Source organism: Lissotriton vulgaris, chromosome 5, assembly GCF_964263255.1.
Source record: "Lissotriton vulgaris chromosome 5, aLisVul1.2, whole genome shotgun sequence".
NCBI lineage: Eukaryota > Metazoa > Chordata > Amphibia > Caudata > Salamandridae > Lissotriton > Lissotriton vulgaris.
Window position 1 is genome coordinate 106,540,969 of NC_141693.1, and position 27,777 is coordinate 106,568,745.

At 42.4% G+C, this 27,777-nt stretch overlaps 1 protein-coding gene across 1 annotated transcript in view; it reads left to right on the forward strand.

Annotated features, from left to right (window-relative positions):
* KCNT1 (potassium sodium-activated channel subfamily T member 1) overlaps nucleotides 1–27,777 on the forward strand; it is a 1,005,890-nt gene that overhangs the window by 718,934 nt on the left and 259,179 nt on the right. Inside the window, exons 15-16 of the mRNA XM_086920997.1 lie at nucleotides 16,741–16,849; nucleotides 25,412–25,561. Of these exons, the coding sequence (XP_086777123.1) occupies nucleotides 16,741–16,849; nucleotides 25,412–25,561 (259 nt within the window). The remainder of the gene's footprint in view (nucleotides 1–16,740; nucleotides 16,850–25,411; nucleotides 25,562–27,777) is intronic.

Consider the following 27,777-nt stretch of genomic DNA (forward strand, 5'->3'; position numbering starts at 1 on the left):
TGTCTGGTCCTGCCTCTGCTGGAACTCTGCATTTAGGGTTGCTCTTATATTAGTTGCAGTGTTTACAGGTACATCTGGAATCCTGCAGCAAGATTATTGGCACCTAAAATTCACTCATGCCAAACCTCTACTATGCCAGGTTCAAGAGTCACTGATTCAGGGCAGGAATCTTATGCACATTGTGCCTAGTTGAGTATACTGCCTGACACCTACGTTCCCTAAATGTCGCAGGTGGTCTGCCTTTCACCTGCATGAAATCTGGTATTGTGGGAAGAGGACGAGTCTTTGGTCCCTAGTAACGAACGAGTCTTCATCCCTCCTCAGTTTTGTTCCTTGAGGGTTTTACTTCATTCGGTACAAAGTCAAACTGGTTGTAATCCCCCTGCTTTGCCCAGGCAAGTCTCCCTATGCTTTACAAATAACTACTTCACATTGAGAAGGCATAATTTCTGTGTTTTATTTTCCAGGTCATGTGCATATAATGCCACATTACGTATATATTTTATTGTGATTTCGCAGAAATCAGTGGAGCTGTCCGCAGAGTGCAGACATAAAGGACAGCTCTCGCTGTGGAAGTGTACAAGAACCAAATAGGGACATTTTTATTTTTCTCATACCCAGGGTTATGAACAAGTCATTCTGTAATATGTGTGCAGGTTATTTGTTTATCACAGTAACATTACCTGGACAGCGACTGGCACTCACTCAGAGCACTGCGAACCCACCAAGCCAATGCCATTTTAACAAATATTAAAACCATTATTTTTCATTTTCAGCACTTCAAAATGATTGTAGAAAACCCATTGGAACACCAACCATGCCAGGACATTGTTTGAAAATCTCTGCCCCAGGCAGAGACTGTGTGCAACAATAAACCCATTTTCCAAACCTCTCTAGAGTGTTTATAAAACTCTGTTGTGCTACCGTCTGTGTGAGATTCCAAGAAGAACAGCTTGAGCACCCCCTCCCTGGGTGCCCCCATTTATTTAAAGCATTTCTTTCTCATACTGTCATGAAAACATCTCATCAAAGAAGATGTCCTTGGGGGAGCGCCTTGAATATCAATGAACGGAAACAATTAAATCCGATTTAAAAAATGAAAATTGTATTGTGTGTTGTGAGGGGTATTATCGTTTAAGCTATTATCATAATTTTGCAGCATCCGTTTATTGAAATTCGAAGAAAAATTTAACTCACCTACATATTAACTAGGTTTTTCACCCAGCTATTAAAACAGCAGGGTCAATTGTGCTATGGATATTATGGAAGTTTGACAGATGGAGGAATTAGAACCATATTTCGTTCCAATAATACTCACCTTGGCTGCATTTTACAAAACTAAGACAGAAAGATTATTTATTTTTTAAAAAAACATAAAAAACAAAGTTAAAAGTGCTCTTTGTATAATGCTTAAAAAGGCAAAACCACTTAAATTCGCCATTTAACTTTAAAACACACACACAACACACAATATAACTTGTGGTCATGATTTGTTATCAAGTAAAGAGCTTTTTTGTATCTGTGCCATTGCCAAATATGCATTTTGTTTACGGCAAGCGATCGTAAGTTATGTTGTGTGTAATTCGCGTTTGTAAGCTTAACCTTAGAATTTCAGTATTTTTTGCACGTTAGAACCTGGAAGGAAAGGACTCTTTTTGTACGATCTCCTCCCCAATTTTTTGGATTTATGCAGCTGCTTTTTGACTCTCTTGCATGGGGGCCCTGCTAACCAGGCCCCGTGCATGGGCACTGACCCAAAAAGCATGTGTAGGATTGGCTAATTCCTGATAGGCATATGTAGCTGACCTTATAAGTCCCTAGTATATGATACGTTGTGTACAAGAACCTGTAAGTTAAATGTCAATAGCGGACTGCAGCATTTATTATCCCACCACTAAAGAGACTATGTAAAACATGACTCTAGGTGTGCCACAGCACCTTGCATAGCAGTTTTAAAAATGCCATCTCAACCTGTTAAGATAACCCTTTTGACAGACCCAAACCTTCCATTTTAATACTTATAAGTCACCCCAACTAAGGGCCATGCAGAAAATGTGTCATACATTTCCTGGTGTGAAATCCCCGAAATAATTTTTCACTGTGGCAAGGCTGACACCCCCATAGAAAAGCAGGGGGTTACATTATAGCACCTTATAAGGGATAACTTAATTTTGGAAATAGCTAAAACCATGGTACAAGGACTCAAATTAATAGAAATTTAAAATCCAACCTAGCAGTCAAGTCGGTTTTTAAATCACTATTTTGAAATTGCCACTTTTAGAAAGTTGGCATTGTCATGCCTCAAGCCTCTTGTAGCCTTTTCAGAGTTAATAGCCAACTGTCAAGTGGAATTCTGCTGAGAGACGTGAATGGCTCCCGGGGAAAGGAACAAAAGGATTTTGGCTGAGAGCAGGTGTGACCTCCTCCTGACAAGATGGCCTAGGGAATTTGCGAACCAACTGAACAAACTTCAAAGGGTGTATCCCGTGTTACAGGCAGACATAACTCACACCTAGGCCTGTCCCTGTCATTGTCCAAGTAGCCAGAGTTGCACCAATCCCAGTTGGGGGAAACCTGTTCCATAACTGGTTTGCAGGAGGATATCCTCATTTCCTTAGACACACCTCAGGAGCGTAGCCAGAGTTTTGACGAAGGGAAGAATGGTTTGTCTTTTTGGATTTTGGAAGAGCAGGCCATGGTGTTATTGTTTAGGGCAAGACCCCAGGAAATTGTGTCAAAGTGGGTAGGGTTGCCCCTGTGAGCTTTTTCATTATTGGCCATGGTTTTCCTAATACATTAAGTGGTCCTGAACCCATGGTTGATGTAAGAGTGTACTCGCCTCCTGCAAGAAATGCAAAACTATGTACTTAGAAACTTTTTCCAAAAAGTACCAGAGGCTGCCAATGGACCTTCACTGAGCGGCAGCTGACAATGTTGAATTACTGGTTGGATTCAACTTGCTGGTTTGCTCTACTGACAGATGTTTGACTTACAGAAACTTTCCAAGTCAAATGTAGAGGGATTGCACTGAGGTTGACATTGAGGAGCAGCCGGCCACCAATAAGACCTTCCTGGTCCCAGACTTCAAACTTCACCTGCTCTGAACTTTCCAGCCGTTGATGCCCTAAGGCTTGAACTTCCTGCCAAAGTTAAGGCTCTCTCTAATGTCCTGCATGAGGGACTGGAGCCAACAATTAGGCCTTCTTTCGATTTAGCCTGCAGCCTGACCTACCGACAAACTTATCGATGAAGATTTTCTCCAAGAAAAATACTAAGGCAAAAGGTAAACTTTCCATTTCGCCAAACCTGGCCCTTGAATCTGACCCATGCTCCATCACAGTCTGCCTTAACCTTTGACTTTGGTCTGATCTACCATGACCGGATACCCTCATTTGGCACCTTTTGATGCTAGAAAGATCTGAAATTTAGGATAATCAAATCTTTGTTTCCCTACATCCAATTTATGTCATTTTATTGTCTATTTGCTCAATGAAATAATATGTATTTTTATTAATTGGCGTGGGAATTTTATTGTGTTGCGTTTTTTTACCTTTTTTAACTGTTTTGGTACGGATAAATGTTCTACACATTTCCCTAGGTTAAGGGTGTCTCCTCTGTGCTACAGCCACCCAAGGTTGAGCTCAAGTTTAAATTATTCAGACCACCTGGGCCTAGTACGGAATAGTGCAATTTTTACTTGAACTGGATTACCTTTCACTACAACAAATAATCCACTTCCTCACAGAGCCTCAAATCTAACTCACATTTTAACTGTGGCTTTCTAAGTGGATATTTCTTTTTGTTTTAGGATTTACTTACTTTTAAATTTCCCGCTGCACACCACCTTCATCCTGCTGACACTCAGCAAACTTTTCTGATTTTAAAAAACAAAATCCCTAAGCAGGAGTTTGGTTTTTGAAAAATAATAAAACTAATGGCTCTGACACCCTGGGAGCTTTTCCCCATAGTGTGCAGGTCTAATTTGTCTTTTTCTGTTTGGGAACACTAGGCTTTTCTTTGCAGTCCTGAACAAGAGCATCATCTCTAAGTAGGGCAGATGGCCTGAGGGACTCAGACCTACGGTTGGACCTCTGTTGGAGTGTCTGTTTAGGGTTTCCATCCGGGGAGCCACGGGGGAGGGTACCACCAGCAGAAACATGATGGTCTGTTCCACTCTAAATAAGGGGGGCAAATAGTCAGTTTGGTGGACAGACTACTCCACCTGGCTTGCAGCTAAATACGCCGTCTAACGAACGCGAAATAAGCCACAAAGTCTTTACAAAGTCAAAAGTAGTTCACGACGGAGTAAAGTATTCTTAAATGCTGAATTTCTGACAACACACAAATAACACCAATTTATTCATTTCTGTAGCTGATACAGTCCTCACAGATCACTATTACTGCTTCGAGCAGGGCTGAGTATACAATAACTTTTGTTTGAGCAGAGACCTTGGGGGCATCTGCACTGGCAGCATGAGAACTGCTCCACAATAGCCACAAGAGGAGAAGGCATGGCAAACCATTTCCATTCAAAACTATTCATGGTTGTGACGGTCATTCTAATGGCTGAGGCAGGCCAGAACACCATGGTCGCACCACCCCTGTAGGAAAGAACATAACATTCGCTGTTCGAGCACACCAGGCCAAGACTTGCCTAAGTCTGCCCTCCAGCCTGTGTGAAAAACAGAATCCACAATGGTCTCCGATAACTTGGTAGGTATTCACATACCCACTGAAGATTGTTTCTCACCTTAAAAATAAATGCTAATTCACTTTGGTCCAGGACAGAAGTAAGTATGAGGGGTGGGGAAGGGAAGAGCATCCCCATACGTATCGATTTGGGTTTTATTTTACCCCTTAACCAATATATCAACGGAAGACACAACACAAATAATTTTGGATATAGCATGTTTTTCATCTAAGCGAAATATAACTCTATTGGATTCAACTCCTACTGAATTTATTAATGAGGACTCAACCGGTACATAAAAGGATAATTCTTTTTTTTTACTCAATGCACCTGAGCCCTGATGAAGTTTAAAAAAATTATGTTTTGAACTGAACGCGTTGGCTGGATGCTCATTGCATGGGTATGGATTTATAAAAAAAGAAATAATTAAACAGATATTTTACAATATTTCATTAGATCTTCATGGACCACAATTCTTTCCCAGGTGCACCTTTCCATTTGTGGTTCCATTTCAGTCTGCTGGACAGTGGTATCAAACAACGGCAGGTACCGGATAATGAGTGCATGGGACCCTAATTTATTGAAACTTATAGCAAGGGGTGTTCCTGTAGTCCGCCTTAGTTTATTATTATCTGTTACTGAAATACTTTTTCATAGAAAGCATACCACCAAAATGGGAGCTTGGTATATCTGAACAAATAATAAATCTTGCCGAGATATTTAACATTACCTCTACTGGTTTCCACCATGGCTCATATACAGCGGCGGCTTCTCCACTAAGGCAGAGGAGCGTCGCCCCATTGAGTGTATAAGGAAAAATACAATTATCATAACGCAACATTGATAATGTTATGATATTATCATTTTATTTTTCTGTATGGAGCTTGAGCCAGGTTAGGGCAGGGCGGGACTGGGCTGTGTCACAGGGAGAGGGAGGAGATGTGGTATAATGTGCACCATAAGTGCTCATGACGGTTTGGCCGGCTGTCTTGGTCTGGCCAAGCCGTCATGCGCACTTAGCATTTCTCCAACTTACTGTATTGAACAGCCGGGTGGAGAGAACATGCACAGGCTCCCCCTCCCTATCTGAGCGCCGAACCAGGCCACTCAGACCAATCACGGCACTGTTGTCATGCTAGTGACAGCAGCGTTGTGATTGGATAAGGGCAGTCTGGGAGACTGTGCGCTTCCGTGCTGCCAGATAGAGAAGAGTACGGAGGAGAGGCGGCCCTTCACAGGTGAGTGAATTTTTTTAATTTATTTTTTAAATGGAGACCCTCGTCTCCCCGTCCTACCACTATGTTTCCAAAGCTGCCACCACTGCTTGCTTGGTTGACTCGGGCAGGGAAAATGAGTGACAGATATCTCGCCTCAGTAAGTTGGGTGAGCTATACTTTGCTAAAATGGTTTGTGGACAACGGATTGATGGGTTAAAGGTTACCTCTGACAGAGCAGGGAGACTTTCCTGATGGTAACCCAGTTGCTTTCCTGACGTTAAATAAAGAAGTGAAACTGTAGATTTGGCGGGGCAGAAAGACCTCCAGTTTACTTCATTCCTTCTGTGCACGAATAAGGCCCTTATGTCTTAAAAATACATACACTTACATTATAATCAAGACCACTGGAATTATGTGGCATTGGAGGTTCACATTATACAGCAGGTTTGAGTCAATTGTGCAGCTAGAAAAGACAAATTATGTAGCAATATGGATCAGATTTTGTGATAGTATTACTTCATTATTTTGCATAAGTAAACAAAAATAGTTGAATAGTAACTAGAAGTGCCGGGGTGGTTCACGGAGCGTTTCTGGCAGGGAAATTGGAATAATCAGAAAAGAGTACGTTTTAGATACCACATATGAAATAATTATCCTCAAAGAGAATGAAGAGGAAATAAAACAGATATGTTTATTTGCAATAGGAAAAGTAACAGATCGTGAAACATTGTTGTAAAAAGTTGTAAAAGTGAGTAAAAACTATAAATGGTAGAACTAGAAATAGTAGGAAAGTGTAGCATATTAGGTGGTTCCTTTACCAAAGATGAAGTAAGTCAAGAAATATCATTGCAAATGATAGAGAAAGTGAACAAGTTCCATTGTTAAAGACAGAGTAAGAGAATAGTCTCCAGTGCTTTGTTTGTAAAAGAATGAGTGTTGGTGCCCAAAGCTCTGGCAGAAGGCTGCGGCCAATGCTATTACATGTCAGTGTGCAGAACACCAAGACTTCATAGTCTTGAATCCACCCCATGCCTCTTCCATCCAGTATCAGAAACTCCCTGCCCATTTGTGTCACTTTGCAGGTTCCTGATTTCTACCTTTCTGACGTTTTTCTGTCTCTCTCCTTGTTAGTGTTTTTTCGTATCTTACTCTCTATCGATGTCCAATGAGAAAAATTAAGTGCTGGACCCAAAAAATAAGTGCCGGTGGCCCCACCTGCAACCAACGGCTCAAATTAACCACTATTAGATCACTGGAATGTTGGGAGCTCCACTGAAAACAATGGGGTGCTCCGGGCTTCTAGTGGCTGGTAAAAGCCCAGAGCTCCAACAATCCAATGTATCATTCACAGTTGTTGCGGTTAACAAAGGCCTCATGGAGCCCGAGGGGTTTAAAATCCCTCAGGCTCTGTGAGGCCTTGTTTTATTTGTTAAAACATTCTGCCCTCTAGTGGCGGAATGTTCTAATAGCCTTATAGCCCTCTGCCACTGGGCTATACAGGCATTAAAGTCCTGCTCCCTTGTTAAAGGCCCTCGCCTTCGGCTCGGGTCCTTTAAAGCTGAAGCTGGCCTTTAATGGCCGGTATAGCCCTCTGCGGTGGGCTATAAGGCTATAGTAGTGTCTATGGCTAGAACTGTAATTGGACAATGCTGTGTAACATCAGAACAGGTGCGGCAGGTTTCATTGACTCATCACAACAAGGTCCTCTTGCCTTACAAAATATTTTAATAAATGCAAATGTCTTATAAAGTCTGGTGCCAGTGGCAACACAGCATGCGATTCAACTTTGCATCAATAAACCCACCTCGTCCTCGTTTTGCTGATTGCTGCAAAATATCCAGGTGTTTTTGAAGGATTACAAGTGACAAGTGTTTAAAAGACCTAAGTCGTTTGAAGAAATCTGCTTCTGCCTGCAGAGTGGCTCTTAACATGCTATTGGTACAATAAATGCAAAATACTGGAGTCAGCACAACTTCTCAGGAAGTGATTACAGCAATGACTGCTCAGGCAAATACACGAGCGGGTGTAGTGTTCAAAGAGGAGGTGAACATGCAAATCAAATCAATTTAAGAGTAACTCATCTGGAGCTATCTTTCTGCAACCAAACATCGAAAAAAGAATTAATTAGATATCCCGAGTCCTCATCTTTGAACCTCCTTACTCTGTCATTTAGAGGACATTGAAAGTGCAGGCGAGTTGACAAAATGTACGGAATTTAAGGTTACCACAATTTGTTACCATTTCCACTGATTGTCACATTCATTTTTTCATTTTTTTTATCCGCAAAAAGCAGGCTCAAATCAACTGAGAACTATCCCCCAGATTCATCAAGAACACATTTTGCGATTCCTTAATAGCGAAAAATACCGATTCGCTATTAAGGAATAGCAAAATGCTATTCATCAAGAAATCCATTCAAAATTAGCAATTTCTAATAATTCCTTAATTGCGACTCGCAAATTGCGAGTCGCAATTAAGGAATATCTCCCCATTCATTCCTATGGGCCTAGAGGCCCATAGGAATGAATGGGAAGACCATCTCAATTTGCTAATCGCAATTAGCGATTCGCAAATTGAGATTGCGATTTCAAGGGTGCAGGGGTGTCCAAAGGACACCCTGTTGCATCCCTGAAATTGATGTGTGCACATATGTTGCGCAACATGAAACTTTGAAAAATGCACTTTAGTGCATTTTCCAAAGTTTTTGCTATTTACCACGTAGTTAGACTTTGCGGTAAATAGCGGCCCCAGATTGCGAATTCGCAATTTTTAAATGGTTCATGAATTGCATTTAAGGAATCTCAAATTGAGATTCCTTAAATGCAATTCATCGCAATTTAGCGATTCCTAGAATTGCGATTTTTGCATTTGGGATGATGAATCCCAAATGCAAAAATAGCGCTCGCAAAGGGCCAGATTCTCAGAATCTGGCCCTTTGCGAGCCGATTTTGGCTTCATGAATCTACCTGTAAGTTACGGGAAGTTTTTTTGTACATTTTCAGCTGGCACTGAAATCATGTGTCATGCCATGTTGTACGAGAAATACTTGATTACTAGGAAAGCATTATTGATTATTAGTAAATGTCCTAAACGAGTAAATACATCACTCATGAGGACCATAGAGTTTCAAATAGATCGCTATCTTGAAATAACCAAAGTTTTTCACTGTGTGATGCTGGATGCGATTGTCTTGCACACGCAGCACAAATAAAGGCTTCTCACGCCAAATGCCCAATATTACGCCAGTATCCCATGTCGCGTAATTGAGATGTTGTTCAGGTATAAATGCTATTGCAGGAGCACACGAGCAACCCAAATCATCAGAAAGGGAAGGGGTGCTGATCTCAACATGCACAAACTTGCACGATTTAAAAAGCACGAAATGCATCCGACCCAAGGACACATTTCACAATAAAAAGTGAAAGTAAAGTGCCATAAAGGAATTTCATGCGATTTCGTGTAATTTATCCAAAGCAAATGACTAAAAATGTTACCCTGGCGTCTGTCTCCTCGTACAAACTCAACAGACTTTTGCCCTGGAAAGATTTCTATATCCAGCTGGAACAGACTTCAACTCCGAGAGTTGAACTTTACCAGAAGATGCATATGAGTCCCCATGAACTGCCCTTCTGAAGTCAAACTACCTAAGAGACCACAAGGGTATCAGGGCGATAAGCTCTTCTACGCGCATGGACAAACGCTAAACCCAATGGGAGCCACAATAAATTCCCCTGTCGAAGGCGCACTACGTGATGCAACAAGTGTTTTGGGAAAGAACCAGACAGACCTGTAGTGTCGATGTGTTCAAGGAGTCATATGTGTTTCCAGGAAACCTTTAATTCCTGGAGTCTGGTTGCTCCAGGATCACGTGGTATTACAGTAGTACTTCAGTCTCAGTGCATTTGAAGTGTCCATAGGAGTGACATTACTCCCTGCCACTACGATCCTATAACACCACATGAGTTTGTCGCAGCTATCTGTAGTGACCCGGCATCTGAAGGACTCCGTTCCAATAGGCACATCTCTGCTATACTCGTAAAACCAGGCAACAGAGTGTAGCCAAATGCCTGGCCTTCATTGTTCCTGGTGGGTACAGTCAGTAATGTCTCCTGGGACACATGGGCCTTCAACAAATTTATTGTAGATATGCACAAGGAACATGGGGCTCAAACCATCCAGCCACTAGGTGAAAATGAGGCTACCAGCATCAATACAACCCCAAATACATCCCAGAGGAAACTACAAAGTGATGGTGCATACACATTCTTGACTGAGCAATGCAAATACAATGAAAAGGAAATGAAAATGTCTTCACAAAGGAAAGAGGTGTTTCTAAATATATTTATTGTAATAAAGAAAGAGAACTTGGTATCCTGCTGTTCAGGCTCCGTAAAACCTGAAGAATATTCCAGAATACAAAGGAGGGCCTGCAGCCAGGCCGGCACAGCTAAGACATTGCAACACATCTGCTGCTTTTGGCCAGGTTCATGCTATAGAAATACCACATACATACTGACATACATACATATCCCCTGTTAAATACGGAAAACATATTTAAATAGCAACATTGCAAAAAAAACAACTAATAGCCTTAGAGGTGCAGAAACAGATAAGCTTCATCTGTCAAAATCATGCAAAAGGAAAATTGAATATCATGGAGAAATCACTTGACACAGTCGTTTTTGCCAAGATGGCATCTTGTGCATCCTTTTCAAACTCGCCACCCAAGGAACCACCTAACGTGATTGGTAATGCCAGCACACATTTCCCATCTAAACCCAAGCTGCACTTTGGCCAAGCTATGTCCAATACCCTTTTTACCCACAGTTTGTCAGAGATCTGAGCAGGATTCCAAGGTGGTTTATGAACCATGTTTGATTTGTCCCTCATTGTGCTGCTTACACAATAACTCACCTTCTCATTCACCTGTGTGTCCCCACTAGGCCAACAATGTTGGGATTGCACAATCATTTTTTGTGAAGGTTCCCCGAAGATGGCTGTTGTGCTAAATCTACATAATTGTTCTGCAAACCTTTTGGAATGACCAACTTCCCACCATGAAATAACCTTTCCCCTTACAGACTCAACTCTTTAACATCCCGAATCTTTGCAGTTCTTCCAAAACATTGTTCATCCCTACTCAATCTGATACTAGATTCTCCTTAACTAGCCTCACCACACTGTCTACCCGTTTCACGTCCTTACTATTTGGATCTTTGGAGCTTTCTCTCACCTTTGATATTGTAAACCCACACCATTAATGTTAGACATCTTTGTCAGGCTGAGACGGGGCAGTACTTTTGATAGGTTTGTTTCTTTCCTGAATGGATGAGCCCACGCGGTTTTGCTGACGCCATGTAGATCACAGTAAAAGTAACTTGACTATGGAGTATCCCAAAGCACTTAATTTAGCCTAAGAATTTGTAATATATACAATTCCAAAATGAGATGGCAAAACAACACTGGGCTACAGCAGCTTACTATTCAAGTCTCTTATATATAGACAGGAACAAGTAAGTAAACTAGGTGGTTCATTATGATGGCGGGCGGATTGCCCCGACAGGCTGGCGGTGGCAATCCGCCATCACCCCTCGCTTTCACCCCGCCATATTAGTATGGCGGGGGTGGACCTCGGCAGACGAAAAGACCGTCCGCCCCTTTTCCGCCCCGGTCGCCTTGCGGCCGGGGCGGAAAAGGAATAATATAGTGGCGGTGTCTATCAGACACCGCCAGCCATATTATCATGGGCATTTTACACGGAAAGGCAGGCGGACTTTACTCTGGGAGCCCCCTGCGGGCCCCCAGAGTGAAGCACAGTAGGGGGGTGCACACGGGGGTACCTATGGTACCCCCTGCATTTGCATAATGAAAGTGGCAGGCACCACGCGGTGCCTGCCGCTTTCATTATAAATAAATTCAAATGGTATGAACCCACTCGGACCCTTCGATCCTCCTCCACTAACCTTATCAGCATACCCAGGATTAGGAAAGCCACTTATCTCTGGAATAGCCTCCTTATTTCTATCAGGAAAATAGATGAACTGATGGCATTCCGAAAAAAGGTAAAAACATAGCTCTTCCCTAAAGTCTAACTGCCTCAGAATCAAATGACCATCCATCCTAATCATGATGCACAACGTTCCAGTTATACTTTCATAGCGCCAGGATGCCCGTAGGGTTGCAGAGCGCTTTATAAATACCATAAATAAATAAATATTTATGCAAATGCTGCAATGCATTTTGTCCACCATAAGCGTGGAAGGGTATACTCAGATGTGAGTCCCTTGCTCATTGCACCATCAGGATTCAAGCAAGCCGGGCCGACGACGGCTGAAATGCCAGAAACCGGTCCCGGGAAGCTTGTTTCCTTCCCAGTATAAGAATTGGCTTGGTAGTTTGGTTTGCCCTGTTCCCATCATGCACTGGGACAGGAACAGACTACTTTGCATGTAGCCAGGTTCTGAGCTGGGATGGTGCAGTGAGCTAAAAAACGGTGATGGATCAAGCCCTGATCTTTGGACTGGGTAAGAGTGGTCTGCTTAATTCAGACACTTTGTTCATCACCACCCCCTTTTCTGAATCATTTTGTCCACCATAAGCGTGGAAGGGTATACTCAGATGTGAGTCCCTTGCTCATTGCACCATCAGGATTCAAGCAAGCCGGGCCGACGACGGCTGAAATGCCAGAAACCGGTCCCCGGAAGCTTGTTTCCTTCCCAGTATAAGAATTGGCTTGGTAGTTTGCTTTGCCCTGTTCCCATCATGCACTGGGACAGGAACAGACTAATTTGCATGTAGCCAGGTTCTGAGCTGGGATGGTGCAGTGAGCTAAAAAAAACGGTGATGGATCAAGCCCTGATCTTTGGACTGGGTAAGAGTGGTCTGCTTAATTCAGACACTCTGTTCATCACCACCCCCTTTTCTGAATCATTTTGTCCACCATAAGCGTGGAAGGGTATACTCAGATGTGAGTCCCTTGCTCATTGCACCATCAGGATTCAAGCAAGCCGGGCCGACGACGGCTGAAATGCCAGAAACCGGTCCCTGGAAGCTTGTTTCCTTCCCAGTATAAGAATTGGCTTGGTAGTTTGGTTTGCCCTGTTCCCATCATGCACTGGGACAGGAACAGACTAATTTGCATGTAGCCACGTTCTGAGCTGGGATGGTGCAGTGAGCTAAAAAACGGTGATGGATCAAGCCCTGATCTTTGGACTGGGTAAGAGTGGTCTGCTTAATTCAGACACTCTGTTCATCACCACCCCCTTTTCTGAATCATTTTGTCCACCATAAGCGTGGAAGGGTATACTCAGATGTGAGTCCCTTGCTCATTGCACCATCAGGATTCAAGCAAGCCGGGCCGACGACGGCTGAAATGCCAGAAACCGGTCCCCGGAAGCTTGTTTCCTTCCCAGTATAAGAATTGGCTCGGTAGTTTGGTTTGCCCTGTTCCCATCATGCACTGGGACAGGAACAGACTAATTTGCATGTAGCCAGGTTCTGAGCTGGGATGGTGCAGTGAGCTAAAAAACGGTGATGGATCAAGCCCTGATCTTTGGACTGGGTAAGAGTGGTCTGCTTAATTCAGACACTCTGTTCATCACCACCCCCTTTTCTGAATCATTTTGTCCACCATAAGCGTGGAAGGGTATACTCAGATGTGAGTCTCTTGCTCATTGCACCATCAGGATTCAAGCAAGCCGGGCCGACGACGGCTGAAATGCCAGAAACCGGTCCCCGGAAGCTTGTTTCCTTCCCAGTATAAGAATTGGCTTGGTAGTTTGCTTTGCCCTGTTCCCATCATGCACTGGGACAGGAACAGACTAATTTGCATGTAGCCAGGTTCTGAGCTGGGATGGTGCAGTGAGCTAAAAAACGGTGATGGATCAAGCCCTGATCTTTGGACTGGGTAAGAGTGGTCTGCTTAATTCAGACACTGTGTTCATCACCACCCCCTTTTCTGAATCAGCAATGCATTTTTAGCATTGTGGCGAGCGGTGCAGAGAGCACCACTCGCCACAATGCTAAAAGTACAGAATGTGCCCCCCACTGTGGCGGGCACATCCTAATGCCACCCCCGGGACCCCCACCCTTAAGGCGGACGGTCCCGTTTACCGCTAGGGTGGCGGGCGGGCAAAGCCCGCCCGCCTCCCTAATGAGGCCCCTAGGTGTTAAAACTCTATTGCACGCAGACGAAATTGAAATACAACAATCAATTGATCGCTCAACATCAGATAGGTAAAGTAGATCAGAAGACCATAGTATGTACATAGTATTCATTCTCAGAGACCCAAGGACTTAAAAACTTTTTGACAAATATTCTTAAAAGTGTCTTAGCTACAAAGATCATCAACGTTTGAGGATGCACAAAGTCTTGGGCAGATTTCTACAAACTTGCTGTGATATACTTACCTTTTGTAATATCAAGACTTGAAAAAGTTCTTGAATAGAACAAAAAGTCTGGTGGTTGTACCTTAGGATCACTGTATGAAACCCTCCAATAAACAAAATAAAAAGAGAAAAACACATGAGAATAAGAAGTTAATTACTTTTTTGAATTGCATTAAGTCTTTGCTATTGGGTACTACCTTCTAATTATGGTGTGCTTCTCTACTTGGCTAATATTTAAACTAAATGTCAGTCTGTTGGCTGAGTTGATCTGGTCTTTTGGTTTTGTATTGTATCACTATGCAAACAATGCCCAGTTGATGGTCCACTCGAAGGCAAGGTTGACTCGATACACCAATGATTCCAGTTCTGCTTTGTTGAAATATCTGTTAGGTTTAATAAAAATGTTTTACCGCTCGATAAAAGCAAGATTGAAGATCTGGGAGTAGACCAGCCACAGCCCGTGGAGGGAGTTCCGGTGGGGCAGATAGGCGGGGTGCTAAAAACCGGAATATGGATAATTGGAGATAAGTAAACAATTTAATTAATAAAACAAATTTCGTAGCGCGCACTGCATCGCATTTTGCAATGCAGGGAACGCTATGAAATTAGTTTTATTTATGTGAGATATGTTTAAAACAAATTCAGTCTAGGAAGTGCAGAGAAAATACAAAGAATCCATACAATTAAATGCTGCAGTTGACTAAGACCTGTATGCTATTTCAGGTAAACGGCAATGGTCCAGCGGTTGGATAAACATTCGCAGCTTGTGGCGGTTATCATTTTTACAGTAACACTTAGAACATTGTTTTGGATCTCAAATTCCTCTTGGATGCTGTAGCTGGCAGGTATGCCACAAAGTCAGATACTTCTTGATGCCCTGCAGTAGTCTTAAAAAACTCTGAGCTGAGAAAAGCTCTGAGAAAATTGACAAATTTGTGTTTCCGAGGTTGCATCTTTTTGGGGATATCTTGGTACAATGCCCTGGTCCTCGCGAGGTCAGAACATTCTGAACATTCTGGAAGTTCTGGAAAACCTCTTCTTGGTCACTCCCAATGTTCACACATAGCTTGGAGAGGCGTTTACAGTCCAAGCCACAGTTTAGCTATGACAGCCTGGGTCTACCCCTCACTCCAGGTCCAGTGCAGTCCACCCCGACTAGGGCACTGGTTCTTCTTCACATTAGGCCTTCTTTTTTCCTGTTTTGGAGGCTACAGAGAGATCAGCTTTCCGGACCCTCAGAGCACTTACATATCCTTTGATGCAAGGAGAAACAGGTCCAGACCACAGTCATTTTCCCGACAGAGACCAGGCAGAGGACCTCCTCTGGTTCATCAAATTGCTTCTAAGACAGTTGGTTAGACCTATGTTGGCCTTCTACTGTAGGTACCACACCTCCTCCCCTGTAGACTGGGTCAAAAACCTTGGTGCCATTTTTAACTGTAATTTGACATATGTTCTTTATTTGTTTCCGGACCTTAAAGGCACACAAAAGATTATTCCATCCGTAGTAATGGACTGTATTAAAACTACAGTAGTACGCCCAGACTACCACAATTTCATTTGTTTGTGTATCCGGAGTACTATGTTTTATGGCAGACTACATGCTGCTTTTCTTACCAGAAGAAGTATTGGACTGGGCAATAATAATGGGGTCACTGTGGGTATTCTGAGTTATGAGCCTGTGCATACCTTGAACTATGCAACCCAAGCTGCCACTGAGAGTCAAATGTATAGTACTTGTCCCAGTTAATCCAAGCCAATAGTAAATTGAGCCCCACCATATTCGGAGTAATAAAAGACCACAATCCCCTGGTTGCCACCTGGCCCACTGCAAGGGGTTCTAACAGCTCCCAAAAAAAGTTCTCTATGGAATCCTGTGGTGTTCACAAACTAGAAGTATGTCTTGAAATGATTAGGGGCCCACTCACCACTCCAGTTGCCATCAGTCCTCAGAATAAATAAGAGATATCAATAAACTTGGTGAAAGTGGCATAACATCCCAATGCAAACATTCTCTACACATTCTGTCTCAGCTGAGACAGACATGCACATCAAATAATCAATCCCAACGCGTTCCCAACAATGATCAGTCATAGAGTTTGTGAGGCGGGGATGTTGGATGGGAAATGCGAAAAAGTACCAAGAACAAAAGATAAATGGGAAATGTGAAAAAGTACCAAGAACAAAAGATAAATGGGAAATGTGAAAAAGTACCAAGAACAAGCAGAGTAGCATGCGTCTCGGTCATGCTGCTTTCATCAACCTTTCGTTAGATCTGTGTAGGAGGAACTTCAGTAGCTACCAAAGAAAGCAGTGGGAAACATCTGAAGGCAGATAATCGGTTCAAGAAAATGTATTTGTAAAGAAAAGTAAAGTTCAATTCATGTCCTGAAGCTCTGAATACTTTTAAGTGTTTTCTACTCACCCACTGCCTTTGAATTACAGATCACGTTGTTTGCGAAGAGGAGTTCAAATACGCAATGTTGGCGCTCAACTGCGTCTGCCCAGCAACGTCTACCCTCATCACTCTGTTGGTTCATACTTCCCGTGGACAGTGAGTATGCTGTGGTCATCCATCCAGATGTAATGTAATGTAATGTAATGATGTCTTGTAAAGCGCATGAATCACCCCACATGGGGTATCTCCGCGCTGTAGACCGCTGGGGAACCCGTCCTGGCTTTCCCTGTGAGATGGACCCTACTGGGTATCTCCAGGGTGAAACCAGGCATCCCCGGCGAATGTGGGGGGGCCGTTGTGGAGATGAGGCAAGCTAATGCCCAGAGTTGCAGAGTGTGATTCCTGGTTAGAGTAGGCACCGAGGCGAGAATTATCGAGTCCACTGACCCTGGTCCACGACCCTGCCGCGTCGGGAATTGAACCCTGGTCCCGGGCCGTCCTCTGCTTCCAGGTCTGCCGCCTCTAACCAGTGAGCCACACCACTCCACTGTATTCTGTTTGTGATTGTACAGCCATAAAGATGTGTTGGGACTATCTGGTGAGGTCTGACTGCTAATGGTAGTGTCACCTACATCTGTAGATCAGCTGTCTGAATGTGTATTTTTGTTTGATATGTTGATGTTCAGACTAGAATGGAGAGGTTTGGTATTGTGTGAACATGTTGATGTTGGTGTTAAATGGGGTTGTGTAGCAATGTGTGTGCATCAGACATTGATTTATAGCATAAATCAATATTCTACAACAGGCTCTGGTGCAAACATCTCCTCAGTTTGTGTACAAATAGATCTGATTTCGCAGCCTCTGTGAATACTAAGTCAGTTTATTGTAGTTACAAGCAGATAGAAAGATGTCCCCTCTGTGTACTGACTGTTGCCATGCTCACAACCTTTGTTAATCTGAGGTCTCCAGGTAACAAAACTGGATTATTACCCAAAAAAATGCTCATGGAATCACATTACACAAGACAACAGGAATATGTTCACCAGCAGACACAAGTTAACCCACGTCACTGCAATTGGGCACCACTCTGCACAATCTGTCCTTGGGGCGATCAAACACATACATTGATCCAGGATTTCGGTAGCACTCTGCACCCTGGCATAAGGCTACAGTCACCGTGTTCACAGCGTTGTCTTTTGACGCTGTTGTCACTCACTGCAAGTGACTCGGTTGCACCAGATTTGCTGCAATAGCTGCTGTGTTGCTCTTTCAAACTGCAGTGTTGAGTTTGTAAAGGTCATACCAGGTAACGCGCACCTCTGCTGGAAGTCTCAGATTGATATATGAGACTTCTGGGAGAGGAATTTAATTGGGGTTAGAAGTAATCATGTCAGTGTATTGTTCGAATTTACAGCTTGTAAACAACATACATTGCACATATTTTGCGTAAGAGACCAGACAGGCTAATAAGCAAATATATCAAATCTTTATTTTGACATTTAGTTAAATCTTGTTCTAAAAATTTGTGAATCCCAGTAGCGAAAGTAGCATCATCCATTTAAAACAAGACATTCTGAGGAGGCAATGGCGTTGTGAGAAGAAGTGGACGATTTATTTTTGTGTCCTACATTAATTCCTACATAATCAACGCCCGATTACCACGGGTTGTGCCATTTTGTATGGGGTTCCTGTGGCAGGCGAGTCTGGAAAATTGAGGTCAGGGAATTGTGGTTGAGGAACGTGGTTCGGCTCTAAGGGGTTGTAAATAATGAACTCCACTTGGTGCAGTAGGGTGCCCATAGGTGTGGCCTGCTAGTGGGCCAATGTGACGTCATTGATTGGTAAGACAACAAAGGGATCGTTTGAAAATTATCAATTCAAGAGTAAGTATAAGTGGTTTGTCCCAAAATGGCGATACCTACAGTTAAACTAGAGGCAGAAATGCCAAACAAATGACCATGGGAATTAATCAATAAGATAACAAGCCTACACAACATCAGTTTTGACAAAATTGTCTATATTATTTGGACTTACCTAAAATAATGCAGAATATCGGTCACATGGAAACAACATAAACAACGCTGCATACATTCATTATATACATAAAGATTAATCTCAAGATGTTTTTACAAAACCATAGATCAAGGAGTGTGGTGTCCACTCCCTTTGTGTACAGAATCAGTCTATTGGAGGCATCATTTATTCTGGAGTTCCAGAGAATCATTTGTGAGAAGTGGTGCAAGTGTCTGCATTTCGGTCTCCAATGTCAGTAGTACGTGCACCATCCTCAAGACAATATATTGTAGGGACATTCAAGTTGACCAAAAAGATAAACTGATCAAACTTTGAATTGTCTGCTAACATGGCTTGTACAATATTGATATTATGTGCCAATTAGCTGCTCACTGTTAGTTCAGAAAGATACATTGACAATTAAAGAGGGTTTTTAAATATTTTAAGCTCCACAACACTTAATCGATATGAAGCATTCAGCTAGTACTGTGCGTATCGGCAAAGTAGGGGAAGATGCATTGACAATTAAAGAGGGTTTTTTAAAACTTATTTGTATTCAATAGTTAAATCATGACACATAAGAAGTACAAGGACTCACATTTCCATGAGCAGGCCCCTCGCAGGAGGGTGGATCTTTTTTACAGTATCAGTTCTTACTCGTTTCAAATCACAGTTGCTAAACTACTCCCGAGTCCCCCTCTTCCCAAACAGAGCATCTATTACATTTCCCTCCCCCTCCCCAATTTGGCTGACCGTCCCCCCTATATTCCATCCATTGACCCCATATTTTTTTTATTTACGAAGGCACCCCCTGGAGCGGTATGTTATCTGTTCCGCCTGCTGGCACCAGTCTACAGAGGGTTTTTAATTTTCCGAATTCACCTTGGTTCTCTCAGCACTCTAAATGTTAAAATCTTTTCGAAATGTTTCTTTCCAAAGACTAGAGTTTTGGAGTAAATTATATGAAGCATGTGTTAATTATGCGTTTCTTAATGCTTGTGCAAATGTCTGTTTTTCTTAATGTTTAAGACCAGGGTCGGATTGGGATCACAATTCGGCCCGGGCACTGACGAAAAAAGTGGCCCACATTCAAGAGGCGTGGCCCATATTTAAGGGGCGTGGCCCACATTCAAGGGGCGTGCCCTTTCATGAAACACCATTTGCACAGACAAGGAATGAAAGTGGGAGGATACTGTTCTTGCACACGACACAGGGCCAAGGTGACAATGGCCTACACGCTGAGCAACTAAAAAAAATAGCAAGGCCCCTTTTTGTCACAAAATTATTCCAGCCCTCCAGCACAGGAGCACCTGAAAAGCAGCAAAGCCCCTGCTATTACTAACCTACTCAGCCCTCCCCAGACCTTCAGCTCAGGAGCACATGAACAGAGGTAAGGCCCCTGCAATTAGTAAATTAATCAACCCTCCAGGCCTTGGGAAAATGCCCTGGCAGGGGAGCACAAAACACAACTTTCTGGGTCATCCAAGGTAGCCAGGTAGCCAGGGGAGAGGCTGAGGTGAAGCTGGTGCATGGGAAGTGCCTTCCCAGTGTGTTCTGACAGTTTGAGTATTTACCATTTACTGTAGTATTACCCTTGTACCTGTGTATGGTACCCTTTTGTAACTTGCACAAGTCACTTTTCTCTTGTAACACACTGTTTGCTACCTCTCACTTTTTGTTTGCTTTAGATGCTTGCATAAGTGCCACCATTGCCTACGTAACGTTTGTTCTTGTGCTGGAGTGTCTGCCATTAATTGCAGTATTATACCTCTACTTGTATTTTGTACGCTTTTATAACCTGCACACATATCTCTTTTTCCTCCTCTAATGTATCGTTTGCTCCTCTTGTATTTTGGTTGCTCACTATTGTCACTTTTGATTCATGTAACTTAACGTTTGCTTTTGTAATTTGTCCACTTATAATTTTCACCTCATGTATTATTGCTGTTCCTAGTGTGAAGCGCTCTGACACCTTCGGGTGAAGTCCGCGCTATATAAAATCGCATAAATAAATAAATAAAACAAAAAAATTCCAAACATCACCAGGCCCCCACAGCAAGACCCATTCTTCCTCGCCCACTATGCCCTGAATGTGAAGGGCTGTGGGCGAGGTGTTAAGACTAACACCGTTTCTGGGCTGCATGGGCGCCAGGGGGCCGAGGTGCAAATGGCTCAAAGGCCTGAGAAACACCTGGCCCCCAGGGAGGCCGATTCTTGCAAACAATCACCCTCCCCAGCCCAGCCTCGGCTTGATTGCTTGGCAGGGTAGGGGTGAAGGAGAGCCCACAGCTGACAATCGCTGTCTGGCCGCACAGCGAGGCTGCTTTCATTTTCTGTCTCTGTCTCCGTGCACTCTGTGGGCCGTTTTTTTTCCCTCCCCTTTCCTGGTCCACTCTCTGTGGGCTGGGACAGGGGAGAAAAAAAACGGCCCACAGAGGGCACTGAGGCACCGGCCCTTCGGCCCATTCCCGAATGCCCGCCTTGCCAATCCGCCCCTGTTTAAGACCTGAACGTCTCAAATTCATCTCCAAGAAATGCTGGAATGCTCTCTTCTAGTGCACACATATAACTTTGTCATATTTAGGACAAAGTAGCCCTGTCATATGTTATTAGGATATTGAAAGTCACCAAGGAGTTCCCTGGCCATATAGAGGAACGAGGATGAACGTCAAATTCTTTTATAAGGCCCTAAAACTTTAAGGTGACTTATTATTTTGGGCATTGGTTAAGCGATCAGCTACCCCCAACGGGGGTGTCCCGACATGCAATGTCTTTTTAATATATGTCAAAGGGTATTTTATTCCTTATAATATAGGGTCATACCATCACTCTTCCCACAGACCAGTTGAATCCCTGGTGTCTTGCTCATTTTTATTCCAAGAAAGTGAATGTTTAATTGGATGAGGTGGCTGCCCACCTCTATGAATAATAACACTAATTTGAGCGGGTGAACCCTGAAGTCACAAAATTAACCTGAGATCAACCTCCAGATAGCTATGGTATAGAGCAGACAGGCATAACTTAGGGGAATTTGAAAAGTATTTATGCAGTACCAAAACAGTAGCAAAGTCAAAGCAACAAACAATAAAAGTTCCAAACCAAAGTCGGAAAATGTAGTACATTTTTATGACTGAAATGCCACCAAAATATCAACGAGAAAACAATCTTTAAAGTTTTAAGTAAAAATAGCTCTAAAAAGCATTAAGCACCAATGATACTCCATGGAATCGGCAACCAGGACCTAGGCAAGATTTCAAGCCAATGTGATGGAACACACGCCAGATAAATCTGGGTCAAAGATTGGGTATCTTTCCTACAAGGTCTCCTGACAGGTCTGGAGGTCTTGGAGGTCCAACATTTTTTGAAATTCCACCTTCTCAAGGTTTCTAGAGCAGTTCTTCGGAGTCACCTCCAAGTGCCCCAGCACTTAGGGGCCCAAACTCACTCCAGCAGAGGCCATAGCAAGGTTTCAGTTCAGCTGGTACAGGTCAGCTGGTCACTTCAGGAAAAAAGGCCTCTTGCTATTCCTCTGTAGCCATACAAGAGGTCAGTCAACTGACCATTGCATTCCACTTCTTTGCCTTGGGTCCAAGAGGGAGCAGATCTAGTCATTCAGGTTTCATCTCAGGTCACAGACAGCAGGCCCAATCCTCTCCTGTTCTTCTGCTGATCAAGAAAGTGTTCTGAGGAGGGTGCTTTGGGGTGCCACATTTATATTTGGCACCAGCTAGTGGGTCGGGGGGTGACTCCTTCCCCTTTCACCAGTGGAGTAACCGTTTCTGGGGATGCCCCACCCACTTTTGCAACAGCTCCTGTTTTCCCAGAGTGTGCCTTACTCCTAAACTTGGAGAAACCCTTTCCGCCCACGGGCAGAGCCTCTGTGTCCACCCAGAGGAGTGGCAAGGGGAAATTAGCAGTCCCCTCTTTCTTTGCTGGTCACTCAAAACCAGTTTTGGGGGTAGCTCCTCCCTATCACTGGGGGTTCTGTCATCCTCACCAGGGGTTCGCAGAGGGTTGCCTTTTTTAAATCTCACCTTGCATGAACTTTACAAGTCAAGTAGGTTTCTGGGCCTACCCTAACTGTTCTTCTTGCAGGGGGGAGAAAAATGCCTCCCCACACCCAGGCCATTGTCTCTGGGAACAGTATTCACACCTCATTAGGGCCAAGTACTGGGTAGACCATATGTCAATAGGCTAATAATAGTTTGCTCACTGGAGGTTTGGGTAGGTAAAATGTAACTTTCTTTAAGTTACTTTTCATAAATATTTATTAAAAATCTGAATGTAATAATAAATAGTAAAAATAAACCTTGAATTCATTTTGTAGCCATTTATTGACAAAACGTTTAGATTAAAGTTTATAATCTGTACTTTGACATTCTCTAGGATTCATCTACAGCCCTACCAGTGAAAATAGCTTTTGAGGCCTAGTCACTGGAGAAACACACCAATTTTATGTTTTCAAATTTTTCACTTTTAAAATATCAGGTACCCTGCCTTGTGAAAAACAAGGGGGACTTTAGGGTGGCACATTATTATTTAAAAGTAGGGTTTCCGGCCTGACAAAAAAGGATAATTTACAGGTGTGACAGCAGGTTTTAGACTGCAGCAGTCAGGCTATACGTAGTAGCCCTGAAGCCATGTTTTCCAAGTCCCCTCTGTGGATGGCAAAATAGATGTTGCAGTCCACAGGTGGAATTTAACTGCTAGGCCCTGAGTGCATTTACTACACTATATACTAGGGACTTGTAGGCAAGTTAAATAATTCAAGTTGCCGTAAGGCAATTTAAACATGTTTACAAGGGGTAAAGTGCAGAGAGTTAAAAAAAAAACAGCAAAACTAGGGTCGGAAAAAGGCAAAAATCTTGAGGGAACGTACAGAAAAGGCAGATGCCCTATACAGGAGACATTGTTTACAACAAATGTGCTACAACGCATTCCAATACAACTTAGTCGTTAGAACGACTGCATTGTTACAACGCGAACCATTACATCGCAAATCGTTACAACAACTTGCTGTAGGGGCAAAAGGTGTAAATTATACTATTTCTACGTCCAACACATTCCCTACACAAATCATTGTAACGACTTGCAATGTAATGGTTCATGTTGTAGCAACGCAGTCGTTCTAAGGACCGCGTTGTAACAGAATGCGTTGTGGCTCATTTGTTGTAAAGAGATATATTCACTCTATACATATGAAAGATAGTACGTTTTATAGACATGAAGATTGAAAGGAAAATCTGTATTCAAAATTAAATAAACACAAAGAAGTTAGTAATTTGGTGCAAAAAGATTTTACAATCCGTTTAATATAATTTTGATTGGAAAAATGCTGTGGTATATAATATGGTGAAACGTGATGAGGTTTCATTTGTCCTGTAATGACTCATAGTGTGTCCAAAAGCAAATATGTTGCCAGAAATAGCTTCCTTCAGCTCATCATTGTTCGTTTTTGAAAAAAATAAATCAGCAGAGGGAACATCCAGTTCTCCTTTTTTTGTTTAAACACAGCAATACTGCTGGTCTGTGACCTGCCTTTCTCCTTAGCTGAAGACTGTGGCAGCATGCATTATGACTTCCCAAAACAACTATAATAATTTATTACAGTTGAGAAGCTACATTTTCTAGAGCCATCACAAGTCGCCTGCAATAAGGAAATTAGAGATAGACATTTATAAAGGGAGTTCAGGTTCCATTATATTATTATTATTAAAATATGTAAACCCACAACACATTTCCATGATCAGCAGGTGTAATGTCCACTTATTCCTCTCTATTCCCTCCTAGCACCTGTGCACATTAATTTCATGTAACTCAATACTTAAGTACAACACCTTGGTTATGGTTTTGCGTACAAGAAAAAAAATCCAATGCTCTTTTTAATAATATCTAATTGGATTGGCCTCTGTTTACAGAGACTATTAGCTACAAGCTAACACTCTTTGTATATGGCCGTCTCTCCTTTTCTTTGCTTATTAGCCACAAAAATTTTATACAAATATATATGTGGGTTATATCATAACAATTTACCTTCCATATAATCATCATATTTCATAATGGTTTCTTTTTCTTCATTCAAAAATATTTCACAATATTAATTTTTAAACTGTTTTAACATTTAAAAATATAAATATTCTTATTGCTGTCATAACTAAGAACGGAATGGCATCAGATAAAAAATTTGACTTGACAGTGTGGGCACCACATAACAAACATAAGCTTGTCATTAAGTTGGACCTGTCTGTAAAGCTACTGATCTGTAATAACCACTAGGAGAAGGGAAACGACCTTTACATCGCAGCGATTACACTGCGATGCAGTTACAACATGGTCATTACAACGCAAGTCGTTACAACGACTTGCGCTGATGGCGCTATACACAAAGGAATAGTATGATTTACTATTCCAACACCTTCCCTACTTTTTTGTAGGCGGGAGTCGGAATAGTAAATCATACTATTCCTACGTCCAGCGCCCTCCAGCGCAAGTCGTTGCGATGTAACGGACCGCGATGTAAATCGTTGCGTTGTAACATCACATATAACATGTGCACTATGCTGATGGAGTCATGTGTAGGAGGACATGAATGATCATCAGTGGTGACGCGATTCAGGCTTCTCCACTAAGAACCTTCTACGGTCTTGAATCATAGCATGAGACGCTCTAACAAGAGTATTATTTCTCTGTTTCCACACATTTCAGGGAGGGACAACAGTCGCCAGAGCAATGGCAGAGAATGTACGGCCGCTGTTCGGGCAATGAAGTCTACCACATCCGCATGGGCGACAGCAAGTTCTTCAAGGAGCACGAAGGGAAGAGCTTCACCTACGCTGCCTTCCACGCGCACAAAAAGTGAGTCTCCAAAGTCTCAACCCAAAACTCAGGGTCCTGCATTGTGGATAAGACTATGTTGTGTTGTCATTGATTTATATTGGCTAAAGGTATTTCCCTAAAGCTTATTGTTTACAGAAATTTTAACAGTATAGTCGTTCTTTGGAAGCAGGCAGGGGATAGCTGTTGTTGTCACTCTTTTACGCAGTGTGGTTGTACAGATCAGACCTTATCTTGACACATTTCATAAAATTGTTTTAGCAACCCCATAGTTTAACTCACACAGGGATCAGTTACACACTCAGGGGTCACTCAGTGGTAAAAGTGCAAAAGTAGTGTGGCACTATGGCCTTTGTTGGCAAAAATCTACAGGGAGCAAGGTGAAAAATCAGTAGACTGGCCTGGATTTAACATGGCAGAATTTTTTTCTGAGAGGTAGTCCATCAAAAGCCTTGAAAAATATCACAGTGGGATAATAGCACCTTGTGATGTCATATGCACATTTTTTCTTATACCCCACCACCCACAATCCAGCATGTGTGTAATAACCCTCACACAAGCATACCATATGCCATTCGCCACTATCACCTTCGGTGCAGTAGGAATGGTATTCTGTCCATCTCTTCTTTGCATTCAGTCTACCCCATGACTGTGTTTGTAAGTGGTCCTTTCCCACCTTTTGCCTTCATGCCACAAAATGTATTATAATGCAATACATGGATCGGTGAAGGGCTTTGGAGTCATGGCAACTAATCCGCGACCACCAAGATTTGTTCCTCCTTCAACTTATATAGCTCCCTCCTTACCATTGCACCTGACTACCCAGGTAAAGTTTTCACAGAATCTTTCTAGACTAGGCTTTATATCAAAGGCGGTCAGGCATCAATTAGTCTTTAAAAAGCAAATAGAGTTCTGTTACTCCCAGAAGTCTCACCCAATTCAGCATCTCTTTGCCCTTCATAAATTGTCACATTTCTGGTTACGTAGTGGTCTTGGCTACTACCAGAGCATACCTCAAGTCGTATTACACATAATTCCCCAGCGATATCTGGAGAGGGAATTTGTTCACTTACATGGGCTGTGGCCCTTCGCAAATGAGAGAATCACGTTGCCTCTGCTTTCTATTATAAACTGGGGTGCAGGGTTGTCCAACTCCTAGTTCTAGCATGAAAGTAACTTTGAAACCATTCTCTACTGCGTTCCACAGTCACTTACCTCACAAACTCACACTCAGCATCAGATTCCACTTTTGAAGTCACTCACACTTTCAGATCCAGTGAGACATATTTTCATCTCCCGTACAAGGATTTTCAGGACTCGTGTAAAAGGCTATGCTGCTGTTGGGTTGTACTTTACTCCCTCACTATAGGAATCTTTTGATACAATTTGACACTCACTTGTGGTAATTTCTGGTGGTATCATATTGCAGAACAATGCTGTACTGGTTCTGCATATTTCCCTACCTCTTTCATCCATCTGTGGCTGTGGTAAAGAAGCGCTTTAATGGAGTGGTACCTTCTTTATGCATTATTGCACTCTTCTTCATACATTAGGGTACGCTACTTCGAAAACAACTTCCACAGTAAAATATCTGAGACATTTGTGTAATTTGTTTTTGTGTAAATATCTGAAATCATGGCAAAAATATCCAAAATACACTCAAATGCGCGAAAAGCAAGTTTGTCATTTTGTGCTATATTTTAGTTCCAAATGTTGCATTTCAATTATTGATAATAAAAGGTAAAATATGCCTACAAGGGACTTTCTTTAAGAAAAAGTTATACAGTTATTTATATTGCATCTACTTTAGGGGTGAGTTTAATCAGAACAACCTCCCAATTGTCATTCGACAAAAACAATGAATGAGTATATAAAGCGCAGCACACAGTATTATCTTATGAAAGTACAAAAATATTTATATATATGTAAAAAGGAGTACACATGAAAAATGAATTCAGCAATAGTTCATGAAAAAGGTGAAATCAACTTTGTTCTACAATTCATGAAAAAGCATCTATTCCAATCAAAATGTCAATCACATATCTCCTAATGAGAATAATGATCACTTAGATACAATCGATGTTTTGGAAGTAGATGTTGGAGTCGACGTTTCGGTCTTGGGTGGCGTCAGTCAATCAGACCATCTTCAGGACAATGGTTATTGCATATGAGGAATGACCCTATTCTTAGTCAGATTCAACACAATAAATCCTTATCGTGGAGTAGTAGTCAACCCA